We start from the raw sequence: 23,591 nt of genomic DNA on the forward strand, positions 1-23,591 counted from the left end.
CAGAATGGATGCTTAACTCATTGCCTTTATTTTATTATTTGTGTTTTAATGTGTGCTATTGTATGTTTACATTATCATGTCATTTGGTCAGCTATGTAGGAGACCTGTTTGTTTTGATGTAGTGTGGGTTTATTCACTCTTTCCTCCTCATTTTTACACCAGTATGTCTTCCTTTCTGAAATCCATTTTGAGAGCTTGGTATTTCTTTCATCTGCTCCTCTGTAGTTAGAGGGTACAGGATGGGGAACAGGATGGAACTCAGATAAGTGTATGTATATGACTGCTTTTTTAAGAGGACTGGGCTGTGTTTTTTCTACTTAGGTTTTTGTCAGATGGCAGGGTTGTTGCTACTTTGTCAGGTGTGTCTTTTTCCTATAGGTCATAATCTTCAACTTTGGGTATCCCTGATTTAGTATTGAAGCCTGGAAAATGGTAAGCCATGGCAGTTTGGCAGTTCTTGCCTCTGCCGAAATCTTGCAGTGGTAGTTAGGAAATCTCTTTGCCAAGTTATTTTCCTCGACTTTTCCTGGTCTTGCTGCCCTTTTGCTTTCAGGCTGAGAGTTCACAGAATTAGATTGATGTATGTCTTCCCCAGCATTGTTTCTTTGGAGTGAGATTGGGGTTAGAAGCCTGTCAAAGTACGATCTTGTTTCTCTACGTGGCTACCACTTTTTGAATTTTATGAAGTCATACCTCTTTCTTTTGAAATTAGTTTTTGCTGAGTTTTTCCTGCTTGTTATTATTGCAATAGTCATTAATTTCATTATGAGTTAGGAGAGAGAAAGTATGCAATTTGCTTTACATTCTTCCTATAATAATTTAATATTTGTTTGATTGCAGAGGATGGGGAGAAGGAACCCCCGACAACACTACTTTGGGTTCAGTATTTCCTGGCACAGCACTTTGATAAACTTGGACAGTATTCTCTGGCTTTGGATTATATTAATGCTGCAATTGCTAGTACTCCAACTCTAATAGAATTATTCTATATGAAGGCAAAAATTTACAAGGTAAAATCAGAATCCTGCTTTTTGAGTAGTTGAAGAATTCAGCTACTTTAAGAATCTTTGGAGTTTTTTCTTTGTGGAAATAAGTTCTAGGGCACCCTGATAATCTTTTTCTAATAATTCTGAGTAGTTTCATGTTATATTAATTGTATAATTGGTGTGTAATTAGATGTGTAATCATTTGAGCTCTTAGTAAGTGTGAACTGTAATTTTGATTTCTAAATAAATTTGACAGAAATGGTGACATTTCTTTTTGGTCTGTGTAAATTATTTTCCATTTTATTGTACTCATATTCTCTTGATTATAAATTGTGGTTCCTTTAATTATCTTTTGTAGCATATAGGTAATCTCAGAGAAGCTGCAAAGTGGATGGATGAAGCACAGTCTTTGGACACAGCTGATAGATTCATCAATTCCAAATGTGCAAAATACATGCTTCGAGCAAATATGATAAAAGAAGCAGAGGAAATGTGCTCCAAGTTCACAAGGGTAGGAAATAGCATACATGAACATGTAATTGTCTAAATTAAGATGATTTGTGAAGTTTGCCACTGAAGTTCATAAAAATTCATTTTTGTTATTATTTTTTAAATCCCATTTAACCCGTATCCTAAGAATGGTTTCTTACTGTGGTTGTGTATCTGTGTATGTGTATCTGGCAGGGGATGGTTAAACAATAGCAAGAGCAAAATATCTTGGTACATATATAAACAGTATGCCATACTTTAGCACTTACGTGTAAAATTTGATTTATATCTCAAATTCTTTGTCCCCCTAGTAATTTGTGACTGCTTTTTAATTCTGTCTTACTTTTTACTTGCTCATAGAGTTCTTTCTTTGTAGAACTAATTGCTGTGAACTAGTCTTTGTGACATTCAGGAATTTAAGTTTCCTGAGATGGGCTACACATCCATCCCTTTTCCCTCCTTCATGATTCCTTTATATCCTTTTCCACATAGACTTTCTGTTATAATACATGTTTATGGTTAAAAATATAAGTAGACTAATGAACAGAGTAGAAAGCTTAGAAGCAGATTTCACACATATTTGGAAAATGTGATATACCCAGAGATACCGTAAAAATCAGAGATGAAAAGATATTGCTGGGACAATTAGTTACTTCTATTGGGGAAAAAACCCGCCAATATCCCTCTCTGTCACTGTACATGAATCAGTTCCAGGTGGATTAAATATCAAATATGGAACGCAAACCATTCATACTTATAGAAGAAAATATATAGGAGTTTATCTTTAGGATAAACTAATTCTAATATAATCTAACATAATCTAAAATTTTGCTGTACACAATCAGTTCCAAGATCAAATATGGAAAGCAAACCTTTCCAGCTTATAGAAGAAAATATATATGAGTTTATCTTTAGGATAAAGAAGCATTGTTTATGCTTGAGGTAGGAAGCATTTCTTGACACCAAAAGCATGTAAAGTAGAAGAGAAAAATTGAACTGGGCATGGTCACATGTGCCTGTAGTCCCAGCTACCACATAGGAAATAGCACTAAGTTCAAAATCTTCAGTGCCCTTTCCACTATATCACAGGTTTGAAATTAAGAAGAGAGTACAAGGAATAAACATAAAACCAATTATGTTTTCAGAGAAAAGTACCACATGAAAGGCCAAGGTAGCGATCAGAAGTAAAATACAATTAAATATGAAGTATACAGGTTGAGCCTCCCAAACCTAAAATCCAAATTCCAAAATGTTCCAGAACTTGAAACTTTTTGAGCACTGGTATGGTGGTCAATGTTCATTGGAGCATTTTGGATTTTGGATTTTTGGGTTTGGGATGCTCAACCAGTAAGTATAATGCAAATATTCCAAAATCGAGAAGGTTTGCAACATTTCTGGTTCCAGACATTTCTGATAAGTGATACTAAATCTAGTGATTTTTAAGAAAACAAGAAAAACCCAGAGATACTGGGATGCGACTTTAAAGGCACAGGAGAATGAGAAAGAAGGTGAGAGTTGGTTATTTAAGGAGAGTAGTCACCAAAATCTGTGGCTCAACTTGCTCATCATAACTGCGTCTGATCATCCACTTTTGACAAGTTGCCATGCTGTATGGCAAGGTTGTTCACTTTATCCACACTAGTTTGTTGGCCAGGCAAATCCATAATGTGTGATGAACAACATAATGAGGCAGGGAAAGAAAACTGCAAATGACCTAGAATAATCAGGATATATCTGCTTGCTAATAAATGAGTGAAGGGCGCATATTTCCTTCTCGCAGATTTTTCAGTTTAGAATTTTTGTACAGAGTTGCTGATGCATGTTGGATAGTTCTAGTTGATAAACTTTTTGAAATGAAAAGTAATACATTCCTCTTATAAAAATATGTGGCCATTAACAAAATGGAAAATACAACACAACCATAGTGAAGACAGAAAATACATCAACATTTCTCTTCACCCAGAGATAACTAATTTTTAGACTTTTAATGTGTTCTGAAAATTGAACTGATACACAAAATGTGAGTAAAAACTGTAGCCTGAAATCATCTATGTAAGTGTACCTTTGCCATCGTTTCCTGGGGTCAAAATATATTTTAAATGTCTCTTCTAAACTGTGACAAAACTTGAGTATCCTTGCACTTAAAATTGGTTAATTTATGTCTCACACTCCTCTCAGAATTTTTATTGAGCCTGAATTAACAAATTCAGTTATTTGGTTTTGTCAGCCCACTGCAAAGGAGAAATATTAAAGTAGAAGAGTTGACATGAAACAGGAGATGCTGATAGAAGCAGACACACGGGCACAAAGAAAGTGACAATGGAGGAGGGACACTGGGAAACCAAAAAACAGGCCTGCAACTATTACTAACAGATTTGACAAATACTGAATATACATAACAGTGACCCCGAGTCAGCAAGGAAGGCTGAAATAGCTTTTGCTTGAAAGGGAGAAGATAGAGAATACTTCATATGACACTTTCTTAAATAGATGAAATAAAAACTTTGGTGTTTGAAAAACTAAGATTTAGTAATTTGGAGTCTTTTCTATGAAGAGTGTTGAATACCCTAGCAGAGCTGGGTAAATAAGACATCATGTATATGTGTGTTTTCCATCTGATAACTGAGATGGCTCCTAAGTGACAGGTCGGTAGCAGACAGTGTGGATGTACTAGACAAAGGGATGATTCACGTCCCGGGTGGGATGGAGTGGGACGGTGCAAGATTTTATCACAATACTCAGAATGGCATGCAGTTGAAAACTTACGAATTGTTTATTTCTGCAGTTTTCCCTTTAATATTTTTAGACCATGGTCAACTGTGGGTAACTGAAACCATGGAAAGCGAAACCTTGGATAAGGGAAGACTATTGTAATGTAAAACCATGTTTGGAAACATACTGATATATTTGCTAATTGCTGCTATTGTCATGATAGTACTGTAGCCCTAGTTGTAAAGAGGAAATGATTTTTAGGATCTGTTTCATTGTTGCTCTCTATAGTTTTGAATGCTTCCATTTCAGGAAGGGACATCTGCCATGGAAAATCTAAATGAAATGCAGTGTATGTGGTTTCAGACAGAATGCATTTCAGCTTATCAGCGTCTGGGGAGATACGGGGATGCCTTGAAAAAATGTCATGAAGTAGAAAGGGTAAGTTGTTAGAATTTCGACTTCAGTTTTCTCTGTAAGGTGATAAAAAGCAGGTAGATTTCTACACGGGATCATCTGCCTCTTCTAACTTCTCTGGGAGCTTCATTGTGAAAAAAATTCTTGATCTTTAACCTTCTTTACATTCAGAAGTTGTAAACAGTGGATTGCTTTATTGATCCTCAAGTGATTATGCTTTTGACATGTCTATATATTTTTGTCTGGAGGAAAAAGATTGTTAGTAAACTATTATTGCTATTAACATAAATTCAAAATTTCTGTTCCCTAATTAGGCTATTATTTGATATTCATCACCACCCTAAGAGGACACACAGCTGATGGCAACCTCTTTCCCCTTTAAAACATCAGGATCTGGTCCGCAGTCAGCCTCTCTCCAGTTTGTCTTCCCAGGATATTTGCTCTCACATTCAGTATTCTGTATAACAATCTATGGCCAGTTTGCAGGCTTATTTTATTGCTTGCTTTTAGGATTATGTGTGTGATGTGCCTTAGTGAGGGGACTTTTCTTTTCCTTTGTGTGAATTTTTGTTTTCCTGTTCTTTGTCATCTCTGAAGCACTCTCCTTCCACATGGACCACAGGAGGAAAAGAGCCGCAAATGCACCCCTGAGGCAGTCCTCAGCAGCCCTCAGTTGTGGGGGCAATCGGCACCACTGTTCCCATCCTGACGCAGTATAGAACCACAGGCATCGTAGTCAGGTGAGCCTGATGTCTGCACCGTGGCAGTCACTTTGGCCTTTTTCCCATGTGAAACTTCTGAGATTACCCACAAGGAAGTCTAAATTTTAGGGGGTGGCTTTTGATGGGGACTGGAACTAGGATTATACCCAAGCATTTTTAGAAATAACCTAATTTTCGCTGTTTTTGTTTTTTGTTTGTTTGTTTTTCATGCCCTTTTAAGCCTGGGCTTGATGGCTGCATCTCTGGGGAAAATCCTCCTCATCTCCTTGAAAAATATGAAGCCCTTGGGATGATAGGTGAAATATCCAAGCATTCTAGTTAAATCAGGCTCTTGTTTCCTTGATGAAACCGCAGATCACTAGGTTGTTACACTCCCTAGAGGACCATTATTTTAAGAGCATTCTGCTTGTTATTAAGGAAAGATACATTTTTATTAAACTAGGACATTCTCAGTGAGAAATAAATTGTTTCCCTTATGAAGAGGCTGCTATAGGCACTTAGGAATTAGTAATTCAGCAAGACCATAACTAGAAATTTACCAGATTTTCTGTTTAAATGAAATTTGAATATCCTAAGGATCATTATAGTTCTGAACTTCTTGAACTTAAATTTGATTTCTTCTAACATTGATGACTATATTGCTTTATTCTTTTTAATTTTGAGAATTTTTAGAATATGATAAGTAGATTTTCCATGACTAAGTTTCATTTAGATTACGCTTTCCCTTAAATTTTTAGTGATTTTGGCTGAGTTGCATGGAAAAAAAATTCCGCAATGTCAGAAAATCTACTGACATAGTTCAAGAAATTAAGTGGTAAAAAGCATTTTTGAAGAAAGAAACTATAGGAAAATCATTGGTTGTCATAGATTAGAATGGCAGAAATCATCACCCTCTGGTCATGTTACATAATTATTGTCGCTGGAAGCTTTAGGGTTTACTGTTAACATTTGAGATAAGAAAGAAGTAGAAACATCAGAAAAGAACCTACTCTTATGCCTCTTGTAAGCTAGTCTAAAATGAATATATCCATACTAAAAGCAAATAAGGCAACTCTTTTGTAGATATTATGTATATTCTACATGTGTGGTTATATGTAGAAACGTGTTTCATATAAATAGGGTGACTAAATAGGTTGATGGAATGATTAATGCTTAATTTCTAATATCTAAAATTTCTAATATCTAAAATTCTTAATGATAAAATTGTAAGGATTTAGGAATAATTACAAGCTTCAGATTTATTATAATAGGTATCTACATGAGTTACCTTATGCCTGGGTTTTAAATATTTTAATAAGGACACGTACACCTTTCAGAAATAAAACTTTGCAGTTTACCTTCTAAATAGAAGGTTAGTGAATTGTGAAATAAGTTCAAATAAGGGTTTGGTCTTTATTCTGCTTTGAAGAAGTCATTCAGGAGTTCTTTTGTTGAAGGCAGTTTCAGCCAGGATACATACTGCTTTGAGCTCTTAGTAATTGGATTTGAAAAGTTGGAATTCTAGAATAAGCTAGTGTAGTATCTTTTCTGTTTTCATCTTGCCCCACCTCATAAGATTTTAGGGTTATATTTTAAGGTTTTGTAGTCCAACCCAATCTGATGTTTGAAACTTGAGTTTTATTAAAACAAAACGTTCTTCAAAATGTTAGATTTAAACTTGTGTTCAGAATAACATTTGAACCTATTTTATCTTTCAAGAATTGGGTTTTCTTTCTTTCCATTTTTTTTCTTTTACTGTTAGACTTCTGGTGATTGGATTATCATTATTTTAGAGTGCTGACTTAGATATGAAACAGGGCAACAATATATATATTTCTAATTCTTTGATAAGACCTAGGACTTCTGATAGATCTAAACATAGGAAGATCATAACTTTATCTTCTACTGTATCTTAATCTTTATCAAATTGACAACATGCTTTATAACAACAGATTCTCTATTAAGTAAATTGAGTTGCTTATTTTCCTAGTTGACCTAGTTATTTTTTAAATCCAGAGGTTTTTGTTGCCTCTCTTTGTATAAGCTCTTACTAGTCACATCTGGGAACCCTGAGAGGTAGTGGGAAGGAGAATCTGGGCTAGGAGAGAGGTCCTAACAGAGCGAGACTCTGTCTTAAAAAAAAAATAAATAAATAAAAATAAAAAAGAATGGCTTTTTTTTTTTTTTTTTGAGACAGAGTCTCGCTCTCTTGCCGGGGCTGGAGTGCAGTGGCGCTATCTCGGCTGACTGCAAGCTCCGCCTCCCGGGTTCTCGCCATTCTCCTGCCTCAGCCTGGCGAGTAGCTGGGACTACAGGCGTCTGCCACCACACCTGGCTAATTTTTTTGTCTTTTTTAGTAGAAACGGGGTTTCACTGTGTTAGCCAGGATGGTCTCAATCTCCTGACCTCGTGATCCGCCCACCTCGACCTCCCAAAGTGCTGGGATTACAGGCTTGAGCCACCGCGCCCGGCCTGAACGGCTTTTCTTAATTCTTGCTTAGGGGGAGAGAGTTAAGGGCATGAGCTGTATGTTAAGATTTGAATACTTAGTTTTCTAATCTAAGCAGTGAGCTAAGTGATTTTTATCACACCCTTCATGTTTGGCCAAAAGGTACAGGGAAACTAACTTTATCTGTTGCTGTTGTGTAGCATATTTTTGTGTTTTGAGACTGAAAAATCAACCCAAGGGGGAGCTTCATGGTGATGGATTAGTTCTGTTTCTTATGGTAGTGGTTACATGAATCTACAAATGATAAATCACATAGAACTATACACACATTGTACCAGTGTCAGTTTCTTGGTTTTGATACTGTATTGTAGTTACGTAGGCTATAACCTTTGGGGGAAACTGAGGGAAGGATATACACCTTTGCTACTTCCTCTGTATCTATAACCCCAAAGAAAAAGTTAAAAAAAATTCAACCCAAGATTATTTAGTTGTTTCTATATAGTGTTCTGCAATATACTGTTTTTTCAAAAGCAAATACTACAATCAGCTGTGGCTGCAGTATCCCACTTGTTTTTAATGTAGCCATATTCTGTCTATCACCATTAGTTTGTTACGGAGTGATTAACAAGCCAGGTTTGCTTGAGGCTGAGTGGGTTCCCAAGACACAATGCTTTCAGTGGAAAAACTGAGAGAACCTCTGGCAAACTAGGATAAGTTGGTCACCCAATTTATGGAAGACATTAACTGGAGAGAGGCAGCCTATGGGCTGTTACTGATAAAGAGGTGGCTTGAATATTTGTGGTTACATACGGCCCCCTCCAAGACTTGACTTAAAATCTGTATTAATGCTGCTAGGAATATCTTTTGAAGTTTGTCATCTGCCTTTTTCAGATGTTTCTCAACCTAAAAGAATGTCCTGTAATCTCTTAGATGTTTTCATCTGATTATGTGTTCCAGGACTTTAGCGCCGCCTTTTTTCTTTAGTTAACTGTATTGAATTTTTAAAATATTCTTGTGCTAGTTATAACTTGATTTACATTAAGAGAAACCACTAACAACTTTATGAAATATGTAATCCTTTGATTTTTAAAAAAAGTTCATGTTAATATTTATGATTTCATTTTATTGGTGGGAAAGATGCAGTTTTCAAATATAACATCATTAAAGCGTGGCTTTTTAGTCATAAACTAATGTGAAATGTTCACTTTTTCTGTTTCTTGCCCTCCATACTGTGTATTTTTATTCTTGTTATAATTTTTCTCTTAAAGTCTCAGGTACTTAATGTAATTCTGTATATAGTGTGTTTCTAATTACCAAGATAATTATCAGATCATTATGGATAATTACTAATGTGTCCTCTGCACAGTGACTTAACTATCCCCAGGACAGAGGGAACATGAACTAGTAGGAAAGCTTGATCTATATTGGTGTATTAAATCACTCATTTTTCTATATGATTTTGGAAAAACTAAAGTATAAAAAAAGAAGTCAGAGATGGAAATGCATGCAGGGGAAACAGTACAAGTGTAAGATTGTTTTGTTGGGGGAGGGGCAGGGGGTTAGTATTCACCTTTCATGGAAGGGATTAGTTCTTAACCTCTTTTGGCCATGGATCCATTGGAAATTGGATGAAAGCTTTTGAGCTGTCTCCTTAGGAAGAAGTTTTTATACTTATTTATATATAGATTCCAGTTTCAGAACTTCTGCTAAAATGGAATGTAGGTAGTTAATGGGAGCTTATTGAGTAAGAGAAAACCATCAAGTTCTATATTTATATAACAGTTTACTGTTGAAAATGAACTTTAAAATACATTATTTGATCCTTTTAACAACCTTAAGAAATTGGCTCTATGGATTTCTTTATTCTTAACTTAGATTACATAATTAAGGGTCTAGGAAATTAAATGGCTAATTCAAGATCTCATCCCTAATAAGAAGCTTATCTCTTGAGTGGGCAAATACTGTGCTTATTAAATGTCTGCTATGTATTAGGCCCTGTGGCAGGCAGTGGGTAAGGATTGCCCTTGAAAAGCGTAGAGTTGAGTAGATTTGTAAATATTTAGTGTGAACCTACACATATTTAGTCTTCATTTAGAGCTCTGTTTAACTGTGCCATGCTGGTTTTTAGGGAATATGGAGGAAGAGTATTTCATTAAAACTAAAATATTAATATATACTAATTTTCAGGTTAAAAAAATAACCTGATCTTTTGACTTATATAGAAGTTGAGTATCATCACAAAACATGATTTGTAGGGAATGGGCATGGTTTGTAGGAAGAGAAAGTTCAAGTTGAATGCAAAAAAAAATTCATGTCCTTTATAGTGTTAAACATTGGAGAGGGCAGCTAAGTGAAAATTGTGACTGTTTAAGTTGTTTTTTGGGCTTTTTACAATTTTTTTTTCACAAGGTAGACATTATTGACATAAATGTAAAGGTTAATTTTGTGATTTTTGTTTTTAAGCATTTTTTTGAGATAACCGATGACCAATTCGACTTCCATACATACTGCATGAGAAAGATGACCCTTCGTGCCTATGTTGACCTTTTGAGATTAGAAGATATACTCAGAAGACATGCCTTTTATTTCAAGGCTGCTAGATCAGCGATTGAAATATACTTGAAATTGTATGATAATCCCTTAACCAATGAAAGCAAACAACAAGAAATAAACTCAGGTAACTGAATAGGAACTTAAAAGATTTTAAAAGGACACTAAATTTCAGAATGCCATTAGCATACACAACACATAGAAAAATATTAATATATTGTCTTTGGAGTTGAAGACAAACATTAGATAAGTCATATGCCAAAAAACAAAAATGTTGCGGAGAGAGTTGAAAAAAGTGGGATGATATTTTGCAGCTGATGCTTCTAAATTAGTTTAATGGAATAACTTAGAATTCTTTTTGTTTTTATCATCTGAAAGACCAATTTAGGAACTGGGTGTGGTGGTTCACACCTGTTATCACAGCACTTTGGGAGGCCAAGGCAGGCAGATCATTTGACGCCAGGAGTTCAAGACCAGTCTGGGCAACATAGCATTACCCCTGTCGCTACAACAATTTTAAAAAGACAAGTTTAGGAAACATAGATATGTCTGTGAACTAGTTTTTTTCTTTCTTTTTTAAAAAATTGTAACTGAAAATAGCTTTGAGCTCTTTCGGGAAAAATATATAATCTTAAAATTTCTAGTACCTACTTTATTAAAAATAAGAATATCAGAATATCTGTACAGTGTTTTCACTAGAATGTTAATATCTAGGAATATTTGAGAAATAGTTAGCATGAAATGTGCCTAGATAACTATCTCAAATATTCCTAGGTATTCATTTCTAATATATAATGTTTAGAGATCACAGGTGTTTTTATGTATTCTCACTTATTCTTGAAAGACTTGATACTGAAAAGGATAAAGTGATTTGCCTGGAGTCATGTATTGTGTAGGAGGCAGAAGTGGGCTACTATTGGTCAATTTTAGTTAATGCAACATTTACTGGCTATCCTTCGTGTGCCCAACTTTGTGCTAGTCACTGGGGATACACTTTCTAAAAACTTTTATATGGGTTGCCTCTGCGTCCCTCCTTGCCCAGCCAAAAAACAGAAAAAAAAGTATACAACTGGCCCTCCATTTTTGTGGGTTCCACATGGGTGGATTCAATCAACCACAAATCAAAAATATATTTTTTAAAATTGCATCTCCACTGAACATGTCCAGACTTTTTTCTTGTCATTATTAATATTTCCTGAACAATGCAGTATAACAACTGTTTACATAGCATTTACATTATTTTAGGCATACCTATAGACCATAATATAATTTATGAAAAAGTGAAATCATTATATGCAACTTAAAGCAAAAGGAAGGTGAAAGATTTAAAAGCTGATCTAATTTAAAGTATACAGGAGGATGTGCATAGGTTGTATGCAAACACTGTGTCATTTTATATCACAGGCTTGTGTATCAGTGGATGTTTTGGGGTGGGGGGGGTGGGGGTCCTGAACCAATTGCCCACTGATACCAAGGGACAACCATACTAACAGTATGTATTACAGAAGAATACGAGGAAAATGCAAACATTGACTCAGAATTTTTGTTCATTTGGATATTTATAGAAAACCTGTCAGCCAAAGAATTGAAGAAAATGCTTAGCAAGCAGAGAAGAGCCCAGAAAAAGGCTAAGCTAGAAGAAGAAAGAAAGCATGCAGAAAGAGAACGTCAACAGAAAAATCAAAAGAAAAAAAGAGATGAAGAAGAAGAAGAAGCCAGTGGTCTTAAGGAAGAACTTATACCTGAAAAATTAGAAAGGGTGAGATGGGTTTTACTGTCTTTGTTATTTGGTAAAATTTATTTTATTTGGTTCTCTTCTGACAGTTAACATGATTTATTTAAATCTGTAAGAAGCCATTTGAAATATTTCAAGGTTTTAACAATAGCTGTCAATTATCTTTGAGTGACAATGTACAAATTTTGGCTAATGCAGGTTGTACATAGAATTGTAATTGTAGTAGGCAAAGTAATGGCCCTGCAAAGGTGTCTGTGTTCTGATCCCCCCAACCTGTGAATATGTAACCTTACATGGCAGGGGAGAATTAAGGTGGGGGATGGAATTTATGGTTGTAATGAATTGACCTCAAGATAGAGAGGGTAGCCTGGATTGTCCATGTGGTCCTAATATCATCAAAAGGGGCCTTAAAAGTTGAGGATGCTAGCAGCAGAGGTCAGAATGATGCAGTGTCAGGAGGACTCAACCTGCTGTTGCTGGCTTTGAAGATGGAAGGAGGGTGCCACAAGCTTAAGGAATGTGGGCAGTCTAGAGAAGCTAAAAAGGCATTGAATGGATTCCCCTTTCGAGTCTCCAAAGAGAATGCAGTCCTGCTGACACCTTGATTGTAAGCCCAGTGAGACCCATGTTGGAATTTTAACCTATAAGAGCTATAACATAGTAAGTTGTTTTAAGTCACTAAATATTTGGTAATTTGTTACAGCAGCAGTACAATTGTCCATTACATATGGAATCATTTTACCTTATATGTCTTATTAGAAATGTTTTAGCTACAAAGAGATAGTACCTCCAGGATTTTCTCAAGTGTTAATAGTTGTTTTGAGATCAGATTTAAGGAAGTGTTTAGTTTTTTGGTTTATTCACTGTAAGTCTAATACAGTTGACCTTTGAACAACATAGGTTTGAACTTCGAGGGTCCAGCAAAGGACGGTTTGATAACTTTAGAAAGATGTTTGGCTTAAAAAATGTCCAGATAACATAACAATCAACTTCTCACCAAGAGCCAGCAGGGAAGTTTCAGATGCTATTGAGAAAATCCTTGAGGAGAAGGAGTATCTGCCTGAACAGATTTTTAATGTAGACAAAAAGTGCTCTATAACAGGGAAAAATAAAAGCCACAAAGGACATCTATTAGTAAGGAAAATAAGCGAACACCAGGATTTAAGGCAGGAAAGGATAAGCTAACTCTACCATTTTGTGCAAATGCAGTTGGGATTATGACCATGGCTGGCCTTATCTATAAAGCTACTAACCCCTGAGCCTTGAAGGGAAAAGATAATAGCTGTCAGTCTTTTGGTTTTACAACAAGAAGGCCTGGACAGTGAGAACCCTTTTTCTGGATTGGTTCCATTAATGCTTTTTGTCTCTGAAGTGAGGAAGTACCTTGCCAGTAAGGGACTGCCTTTTAAAGTTCTTTTGATAACTGGACAGAACCCCTGGCCATCCAGAACCTCATGAGTTCAACTCCAAAAGTGTATAAGTGGCCTACCTGACCCCAAACATGTCTCTAATTCCGCCTCTAGATTAGATTGGGGGGTCATAAGGACCTTTAAGATTCATTACGTCTGGTACTCTATGGAAAGGATTTTCAACGCTATGGAGGAGAACGCTAGTAGAACATTATGAAAGTCTGGAAGGATTACATCATTAAGGATGCCATCATTGTTAACAGATAAAGCATTGAAAGCCATCAAACCTGAAACAATAAGTCCCTGCTGGTGTCCAGATGTTGTATACAACTTCACAGGATTTATGACAGAACCAATCAAGGAAATCATAAAAGAGATTGTGGATATGGCAAACAAAAAAAGTGGAGATGGCGGTAAAGGGCTTCAAGATTAGGAAACCTGGAGAAATTCAAGAGCTAATAAATGCCACAACAGAGGAGTTAATAGAAGGCAACTTGATGGAGATGAGTGCTTCCAAACCATTGCCAGATGATGAGGAAGAAGACATAGAAGCAGTAGTGCCGGAAAACAGGCGGACATTAGACATTCTGGCAGAAGAGTTCCGATTATTCAAGACTATTTTTGACTTTTATGACATGGACCCTTCTATGATACAGGCATTGAAACCAAAGCAAACAGTGGAAAGATTGGTACATCTTTGTACATTTGGTACATTGACACACATCTGTTAGCATTTGAAACATTTTTAAATAAATAAAAAAGCAAAAAAGAAATTATAGTGTACTTCCATAAAGTTAGATGGAATGTGCCTGCCTCTTCTGCTTCCCTTTCTACCTCCTACATCCCCGCCATCCTTGAGGTAGCAAAACCAGCCCCTCCTCTTCAGCCTACCCAACATGAAGACAAGGATAATGATCCACTTCCACTTAATGAGTAGCAAATATATTTTCTCTTCCTTATGACTTTCTTAATAACATTTTATTTTCTATATCTTACTTTATTGTAAGAATACAGTATATAATATAACATATACAATATGCGTTAATCAGCTGTTCATGTTATTGGTAAGGCTTCCAGTCAACAATAGGCTATTAGTAGTGAAGTTGGGAGAGTCAGAAGTTACACACAGATTTTCAACTGCATGGGGGAGGGTCAGCTCCCCTAATGCTCTCGTTGTTCATGGGTCAACTATATTATAAGCATTTTAAATTTTATTAACGTCTCTTTACTATTTGATGCCATTTTATTTGTCTCCTTACTTTAGATATGTATAGTATATAAGGGACTGTCAGTACATGATGTACCATCTCTTTAAGTCTGTGGAATAACTTTATGTATTTTTTTGTTTTAGTAAAATTATCTTGATTTTGTAGCCAGAAAAAAAGCTATTTCTGTTTTGAAAAGTATTGATTGTATACTTTGAATTTATTTACAGATGATTTTTAAATGTTTTCTTGTTTTTTAGTTTTATAAAGAAAGCCATCTAAATTACTTTAGACATATGTTAATATAAAATTTTAGGGGAAATTTGACTTGTGCTGATGTTTTTTAAGTAATTTTCCTTTCTGTTTCAAAATAGGTAGAAAATCCATTAGAGGAAGCTGTTAAGTTCCTTATACCTCTTAAGAACCTTGTTGCTGATAACATTGACACTCATCTGTTAGCATTTGAAATATATTTTAGAAAAGGTAATAAATAGTTTGAATTCAGTTTTTAATCTTTAATTATATTTGTGACCATATTCAGTGTAATCTTTGTCAGTTAGTTCTATTTTTGTTTCTTAGATTTCCATTTCAGCCTTCTACAAAGGCTCTTTTCCTTGGCTACTCAAAACTTAAGTGGGTAATAAATTAGAATAGTACTATCAAATCCAGTGTAAGAATAGTTTGAACAATCATACAAATTGTCTACCTGAAGCAATTTTTTATGATTTTTCAAGCTTTTCTTTAGAAAGCCATAGTTGACTTTGATAGCCAGAGTCAACTTTAAATTTTGCTTAAGAGTGTTATAAAAAAGGTAGCATTTTGTTATTGGACTTAAGTGAGACTAAAATAAAGTGAGGAAAATAACATGTAAGTATTAATGCTATTACTTTTGTATTTTTTCTGACACAGGCAAGTTTCTGTTAATGCTGCAGTCTGTCAAACGAGCTTTTGCCATTAACAGTAATAACCCGTGGTTACATGAATGTTTAATTAGATTTTCTAAATCTGGTAAGTATAAAAAAGGCCCATATTTACATTTATGATTTATATCATTTCTAAGGGGAGGCAATTGTTAAATCACTGTTGATCTGATAAATATTTGATAACCCTGTCTTTGTGAAGTAAAAAGCCCTGATTTGTATTTTCATGATACACATACTCTGATCATGGCCCGAGCTGTCAATGGGATGCTACTGAGAGAAGCAAATATAAGTTGTTTTACATTAAGCTGGTGGACATTAAAGAGATTTGCAATAACATAAAGCAAAATAAATAATTTGCATAGTTAAATGAACATGTGTCTATAAAATAGACATGTTACCAGGAGATGGTAGAAATGAGTGCATTTGCTAGGATGTATTTATATTCCAAAGGAACAATAATTCTATGTAAAATCAAGTTTAATAATAAAGGGTTTTTGTTGTTGTTGTTTTTGAGACAGTGGAGTGCAATGGCATGATCTTGGCTCACTGCAACCTCCACCTCCTGGGTTCAAGCGATTCTCCTGACTCAGCCTCTTGAGTAGCTGGGACTACAGGCGCGTACCACCATGCCCGGCTAATTTTTTTATTGTTAGTAGAGATGAGGTTTCACCATGTTGGCCAGGCAGGTCTCAAACTCCTGACGTCAAGTGATTCGCCCACCTCAGCCTCCCAAAGTGCTGGGATTACAGGTGTGAGCCACCGCGCCCGGCCATAAAGGGTTTTCAATAGGTTTTTTTTTTTTTTCCCCGAAGGACAGATCAAAAACAAAAAATCCAAATGTTTTTGTTTTTATAGTGTCTAATCATAGTAATCTTCCAGACATTGTGAGCCAAGTTCTATCTCAAGAAATGCAGAAAATATTTGTCAACAAGGATTTGGAAAGTTTTAATGAGGATTTTCTGAAACAGAATGCTACCTCTCTTCAGCATCTACTTTCAGGTTTGTATGTAGCCCCCAGGGTTAAAATGCCTATGGAAAAAGCGAACAAAGAGAAAGTTTTGACACCCCCAAAATTTAAAGCAAATGAACAGTACTTACTGTGTGTAAGTATGGGGAGAGAAATGTGGACAAATTTAATGTTATGTTCAATAATAGGGGAAACAGTGATGGATTCATAGGATGTAATATCAGATTTAAAGTGATGTTTATTTAAAGGGTTTGTAATAATGGGCAAATACTTTTATAATACATGTGCAGGATTGAACATACAATGTAATCTCAACTGTACATGGGAAAAAGGCTGAAAGGAAGTGTCTACGAAAGCTTTAATGTTGATTTGGGGTGTGGTTATGAATGATTTCTTTTTTCTTTTCTTTTTTTTTTTTTGAAATGGAGCCTCACTCTGTCACCCAAGCTGGAGTATATTTTTTCTTCTAATTTGTAGGAGAAATATAAACTGTGTTTTATTTTTTAAAATTTTACTTTGTTTTTGAATATGCAAACATTTTCCTGTTTTCCCCACCCCCACTCTTCTGCTCTGTGACAGTAATTCCTTAGATGTTTTATTTTAGAATATCTTTTTTCATAGTTTTGGCTAAAATACTGATTGATACCACAGGGCAGTCCATATTTACATTTTGAATTTTATTTCTAAGGGAAGGAAGTTGTTAAATCACTGTTCATCTGATAGATGTTTAATAACCATCTTTTTGTGAAGGGAAAAGCTCTGATTTGTAGTGTATTTTCATGATATAAATACTCTGATCATGGCCTAAGCTATCAATGGGATGCTACTAAATAGGAGGTAGGAAAGAAATGTCACACTTGGCTCTCATGAGCTGGTAGGAGCCAGCTCCAGCTTACCACTGTTTAAACACTTAAAACCATATTTTAAGTCACTGGCCACTTGATATCACATAAAATGTAAAGTATAGGTGTTTAATTCATTTTGAAATGCCTTGGTATTTCAGGTGCTAAAATGATGTATTTTCTGGACAAGTCAAGGCAAGAGAAAGCAATTGCTATAGCCACTAGACTGGATGAAACTATAAAAGATAAAAATGTAAAGGTAAGATTTTTTCATTGGCTGATTTATGCTTACACTGTGGTCTAACAAAACGTGTCTTTACAGCATAATTCTTAAGTAGGCCTTCAGAGTTATACCTGGATGTTCAGAGTTATGCCTGGATGTGTAACCTTAGGCAAGTTATGTCTCTTAGCTCTATCAGTTACGAGATGTGTAACTTTAGGCAAGTTATGTCTCTTAGCTTCTTTTTCCTCATTTTTAAGATGAGGGTGAAAATACTACTCTCACAGAATCCATGTAAGAGTTAACTGAAATAATAAGACGTGAAGTGCTTATTATGCCTGGCATGTTGTTAAGTACTCAGTAAATGTGAGCTATTGTTAGTAAAGGACACTTTGATTTTTAGTGATCACAGTTTTAAAAGGTTCTGTTTTTCAGTTATTGGGATTTTACTGCCTTTTTCAGGGTTGATTTTTTAATGTGCCTTTTTTGAGGTGATCGCTTGCTGTGTAGATTGCAAGGCATTATTTTAGACTGGGGCAGCTTTTCTCAATTTGATTAACACATTGCATCTTTTGATTAAAGTGGTTATTAATTGCGAGCTTATTATTTTTAAATAATTTGTGTTTTCCCTTTGTTTCACTAGACATTAATAAAGGTTTCTGAAGCACTGCTTGATGGCAGCTTTGGGAACTGTAGTTCCCAATATGAAGAATATAGGATGGCCTGTCATAACCTGCTTCCTTTTACATCTGCCTTCTTGCCTGCTGTGAATGAAGTTGACAATCCTAATGTGGCACTGAACCATACAGCTAATTATGATGTCTTGGCAAATGAAATTTGAAATCTCCTAGAAAGTAGACTCCTATAGACTCAAAGCTGAAATGAGATCAGGGTTTCTTTTCCAGGGTGCATTTTAATACATGTATGAAATGAAATATTTGGTTAGGATTTTTAAATGGCATATTCTGTAAGCTTATTTTATTCTTTACCTGACCTGCCAATTTACACAACCATCTGTTAAAATTACCGTTTGTTCTTACACAGTTTGTGGTAGCTGTCGCATATGATAATTTCTTACTAAGCTAAGTTGTATACAACCCCACTGTATTATTTTCTTTAGATTCTGATTTCAGGATCTGTGCTTTGATTCCTCATCTGTTTGTTTTATTGTTTATTTGCTTGCTTTTTAATTAAAGTGCATCAGTTTTAAAGTGTTAACTATATGTTAAAAACAATATGGAGGCTGGGCATAGTGGCTCACACCTGTAATCCCAGCACTTTGGGAGGCCCAGATCGGCGGATCACCTGAGATCAGAAGATCGAGATCAGCCTGGCCAACATGGTGAAACCCCTTCTCTGCTGAAACTACAAAAATTTAGCCAGACGTGGTGGCACGCACCTGTAATCCCAGCTACTCAGGAGCTGAGGCGGGAGAATCGCTTGAACCCGGGAGGTGGAGGTTGCAGTGAGCCGAGATCACGCCACTGCACTCCAGCATGGGCAACAGAGCAAGACTCCATCTCATAAAAAAGGAATTCTTCTTGGCAGATACTGAAGTTTATTTTAAAATTTAATTCGCCCTTTTTTTCATTGTAATATTTCGTGGTTTACTATTTCCTTTGTAGTATTCATGAAAATTGTATTTTCTGGTTGAATGGGGTACTCTAGTTTTATGTAGATAATTTCAGAATGTGAAGGCTGTTTTGCCTGTCAGTCATGGAAATTCACTGGTAAAATTGTTGCATCTCTCTCCCAGTCTTCAAGGCCCACAGGCAAGAATTAATGCTTTCTTAACTAAGTTACTTCAGTGTTAACAAGTAGCTTATACTGAGGTATGCTTCAGGGGAGCATTATAGGGCAGAAAACAAATTAAAATGAAACGTTCTTATTCTTATAGCCATGCATTGACCATTAAATGCATTTTTATATCTCAGCAGAATGAGATTTGAAACTCATTAGTTTAACTATTAAAACATAGTGTTGTTAAACAGTATTTTTGGGGGGGACGGGTGAATAGCTTTTTGTTCTATCCTGTACAGAAAGCAGTAATGGAATCACTTATGTTCAGAACCTTGTAAATATGTCTGTAATATTAATGCTTCCCTTTATTAAGACAAATATACATTCAAAAAGGGAGATTTTATTTAGACACACGCTTTCTTTCACCCTAATCTATTTAGATTCATACTTATTGCGACAGGAAAAACTCACTGTAAAATAATGCCAACGTAGATAATGCTATAATAAATTATTTTGTACACAGTTGCTTATTTATGTTTATGTTTGTGTTTTGTTACTGCTTCACACTACCAATATTTTCTGCAAAACATTCTTCGAGGAAGTAAAAACTTAATCACCTTAATCTTTTCAAGTTTTATAAAAAATGTAATTATCAGTAACCACCTACCCAGTATATTTTTGTGCTGCAGTAGCTTGTCATTTAGTATTTTAATAATTTTGTAACTACAGATGATCATTGGCTTAGGATGGTGTAAGATTTTTCAACTCTACCGTGGTGTGAAAGTGATATGCTTCAGTAGAAATGGTACTTCGAGTTTTGAATTTTGGTCTTTTCCTGGGCTGGTGATATACAATACAGTACTTTTACATAAGATACTCAGTATTTTATTATAAAATAGGCTTTGTGTTAGATGATTTTGTCCAATTGTAGGCTAATGTAAGTGTTCTAAGCACATTTAGGGTAGGTGAGGTTAAGCTATGATGTTTAGCAGGTTAGGTATATTAAATGCATTTTTGATTTATGAAATTGTCAACTCACAACAGGTTTATTGAGACATAACCCTAGCATAAGTCGAGGAACATCTGTAGTTCATCTTTGTCAGAAGTATCCTGACACATACATAATTCATGTTACTTTCAGCAAAATGACATTTGCATAAAATATGTCACTCATAATGTGGAAATTGTGCTTTCAGCGACAGCCTTTTAAAAAGTATTTCATTGGAGCCATTTAGAGTTTGAGAGTTCTGGGGCAGATGCAGTTGAGATGTGAGTAGTAAAATTTGAGGTACACATATGGGAGGCAAGGTAAAGGGATACAGAAATTAGTGAAAACAGTGTATTGGTCAGTATATACTAATTCTGTTCTTCCTGTCTGCGTTCTACTTCGAGTATAAAATAAACATCATAAACCTGGGACATGGGCAGGAATCTTCGTTAGAATAAGGAAGGCAGGGTGTGTCGTGTCTCTGCACCCTCTACCTTCACCATTCCCCCAACCTTGGGAGAGGCCTTTTTAGTCTCCAGAAAGTTAAAGGAGAATAGGCCAGCCCCAAAGGAGAAGCATTTGAAAGACAACTTAAAAGAAGTCTTTAGTCTCACAAGGAAAAAGTTTGTTCCAGGTGATCCAGTCAAGTTTACCAGAACAGGTAGGAAAAGGCACAAAGATTCCAGGCATAGGGTGATAATTTAAGAATTTGGCCTCAGGTTTTCTGTGATTTGTTTCTTGAGGAACTGAATGAATGTAATGGGCAGAAGTCTACAGCGTCAAGAGCCATAGTAGATCTTGGATTGAGTTGTTAGCTAGAACAAGGGCCAGCAGACTTTCAGTAAGGGACCAGGCAGTGAATAGGCTTTGAAGGTCTCATACTGGTCTCTCACAATTCAACTCTGCTGTTGTACTGTAAAAGCAGCCTAGCCAGAAACTAATGGGTGTGACTGTGTACCAATACAATTTTATGTAGAAGCATAAGGTATGGGCCAGATTTGACTTTCAGGCTAGGCTGTAGTTTGTGGACCCTAAAGCTACAAAAGTTTCTGCAAAGTGAAATATTAGAAATACCTGTGAATTCCATTTTTTTCCTGCCTAAAGTCAGGATGACTTTTATGTATATATTGTAATCCGAGCATCTTGACACTTTTGCTAGGTTATAGGACTCTCCTTTTGTTCAGTATGTTCATCCTAACAGTGTCTTTCATGTGCAAGGTACTTTTCTATATGTTAAGGATTACAGGTGTTTTGCTGAGTGCCTTTTACATGCCAGGCAGTTTCCTATATGTCGAGGATAACTGAAAAATTCAACAAAATCACTGGAATTGCTCACATTCTAGTAAATTGTGATAAGAAGGAAAGAATCATTCAGTCTGTATTTGTTGAGTACTTATATTTCAGACACTGTTCTAGGTATGACAGATACAGTAATGAAGAAAATTAGGTCCTTATTCTCCTGGGGTTTATATTTCCAGTTGGGTGAGAGAGGGAAACAAATACATAATGTCAAGCAGTGATCGTTTCTGTGAAGATAAGTCAGAGTATGAGTATAGATAGTAACATGGTTAAAGTGAAATTCAAGAATATCAAAAGTCTAAAAACATAACAAGATTACTCTCTAAGAGAATCAGTGACATCAGATTTCTCTAAAGCACTGAATGTAAGGAAATGGAAGGTTTTAGGCTGGGAGCAATGGCTCACACTTGTAATCCCAGTACTTAGGGAGGCTGAGGCCGGCAGATCACCTGAGGTTGGGGGTTTGAGACCAGCCTGACCAACACGGAGAAAGCCCGTCTCTACTGAAAATACAAAAAATTAGCCAGGCATGGTGGCACAGGCCTGTAATCCCAGCTACTCGGGAGGCTGTGGCAGGAGAATCACTTGAACCCAGGAGGCGAAGGTTGCGGTGAGCCGAGATTGCACTATTGCAATCCAGCCTGGGCAACAAGAGTGAAAATCCATCTCAAAAAAAAAAAAAAAAAAAAGAAAATGGAAAGTTTTTAAAAAGCATTGAAGAAAAATAACTTTGAGTTTTAGATTTAAATCCAATTAAATAAGCTTTAGACTGTGACAACACGTTAAAAATACTCATGCATATGAATCTCAGAAGATGTAACATACCAAGATCTTCATGGAAAATACTTTTGGAGCAATGTTAAATACAACAAATAGAAAATAAGATGGCAAAAATTCTGATGTAGCACTAGTTACAATAAACGTTGATTAGGTGTTAGCCAATTAAGACTCAGATTCTCAAGCTGTATTAAAAGTTCTTTACAGGATGCATACTTGAAAGCAAAAATTGAGATAAAAGACTGGCAACACAAGGCTGATATGAACTAGAATAAAGTTGAGGTAATAGTCCAAATAGAATTTAATGCAAAATATGACACATTATACATTGGTTTTAAAAAATACAACAAAAACCAAAAGATACAAACCATCATTAACTTTACATGCACTTGCAACCTCAAAGTGTATCAAGCACCAGCCTGGGCAACATAGCAAGCTCTAATCCCAGCTACTTGGGAGGCTGAGATTGGAGGATCACTTGAGCTCACAAGGTTGAAACTGCATGAGTTGTGATCATGCCACTGCACTCCAACCTGGGTGACAGAATGAGACCATGTTTCACAAAGTTAAGTATATCAAGCAAAAACAGACAACTGAAGACAAAAATAGAAATGCCAACAATGTAGTTGAGGATCGTAATACGCCCCTTTCCCTCTCAACTGGAAGATAAAGCAGATAACGAAAAAGCAGAGTAGAGTTGCTGAAGGTACAATTAGCTTGAGCTAGTATTTATACAGAAGTCTACACAAGCTGGGTGTGGGCACACGCACCTGGAGTCCCAGCTAGGAGGCTGATGGGGGAAGATTGCTTGAGCCCCAACAGTTCAAATCTAACAAGACCCCATCTCTTTAATAATAATTAAAAATAAAAACAATAAAATAAAACCACTACACAAAATAGAGTGATTGAAAGAGTTTACTGTTTTAAAGTAGGATGGTCCAAGAAGGCCTGTCTAATGAAATGAAACTTGAACAGATATCTAAATGAAGCCAGCTTTGCAGATCAGATATTTAGGGGAAGAGTGTTCCAGAAGGACTAGGAGGGGCAAAGGTCTTGAGATGAGAATAGGTGACCTGGTGGCAATATTCAAATAACTGCACATATTAAATGTACGCAATTTGTTAAGTTTGGACATATGCAAACACTGTGATGCCATCCCCACAATCAAAGAAAGAGACACATGCA

The 23,591-nt window shown here is 35.8% G+C and overlaps 1 protein-coding gene across 1 annotated transcript in view; it reads left to right on the forward strand.

Annotated features, from left to right (window-relative positions):
* Nucleotides 1–19,872, forward strand: part of NAA16 (N(alpha)-acetyltransferase 16, NatA auxiliary subunit) — a 66,179-nt gene extending 46,307 nt beyond the window's left edge. The window contains exons 11-20 of the mRNA XM_011990266.1: nt 841–1,010; nt 1,345–1,497; nt 4,497–4,625; nt 10,215–10,428; nt 11,867–12,060; nt 15,025–15,133; nt 15,560–15,658; nt 16,429–16,572; nt 17,544–17,641; nt 18,246–19,872. Of these exons, the coding sequence (XP_011845656.1) occupies nt 841–1,010; nt 1,345–1,497; nt 4,497–4,625; nt 10,215–10,428; nt 11,867–12,060; nt 15,025–15,133; nt 15,560–15,658; nt 16,429–16,572; nt 17,544–17,641; nt 18,246–18,443 (1,508 nt within the window). The 3' untranslated portion in view covers nt 18,444–19,872. The remainder of the gene's footprint in view (nt 1–840; nt 1,011–1,344; nt 1,498–4,496; nt 4,626–10,214; nt 10,429–11,866; nt 12,061–15,024; nt 15,134–15,559; nt 15,659–16,428; nt 16,573–17,543; nt 17,642–18,245) is intronic.
* The last annotated feature ends 3,719 nt before the right edge of the window (nt 19,873–23,591 follow it).

This window comes from Mandrillus leucophaeus, unplaced genomic scaffold, assembly GCF_000951045.1.
Source record: "Mandrillus leucophaeus isolate KB7577 unplaced genomic scaffold, Mleu.le_1.0 Scaffold375, whole genome shotgun sequence".
In the NCBI taxonomy this organism is placed as follows: Eukaryota; Metazoa; Chordata; class Mammalia; order Primates; family Cercopithecidae; genus Mandrillus; species Mandrillus leucophaeus.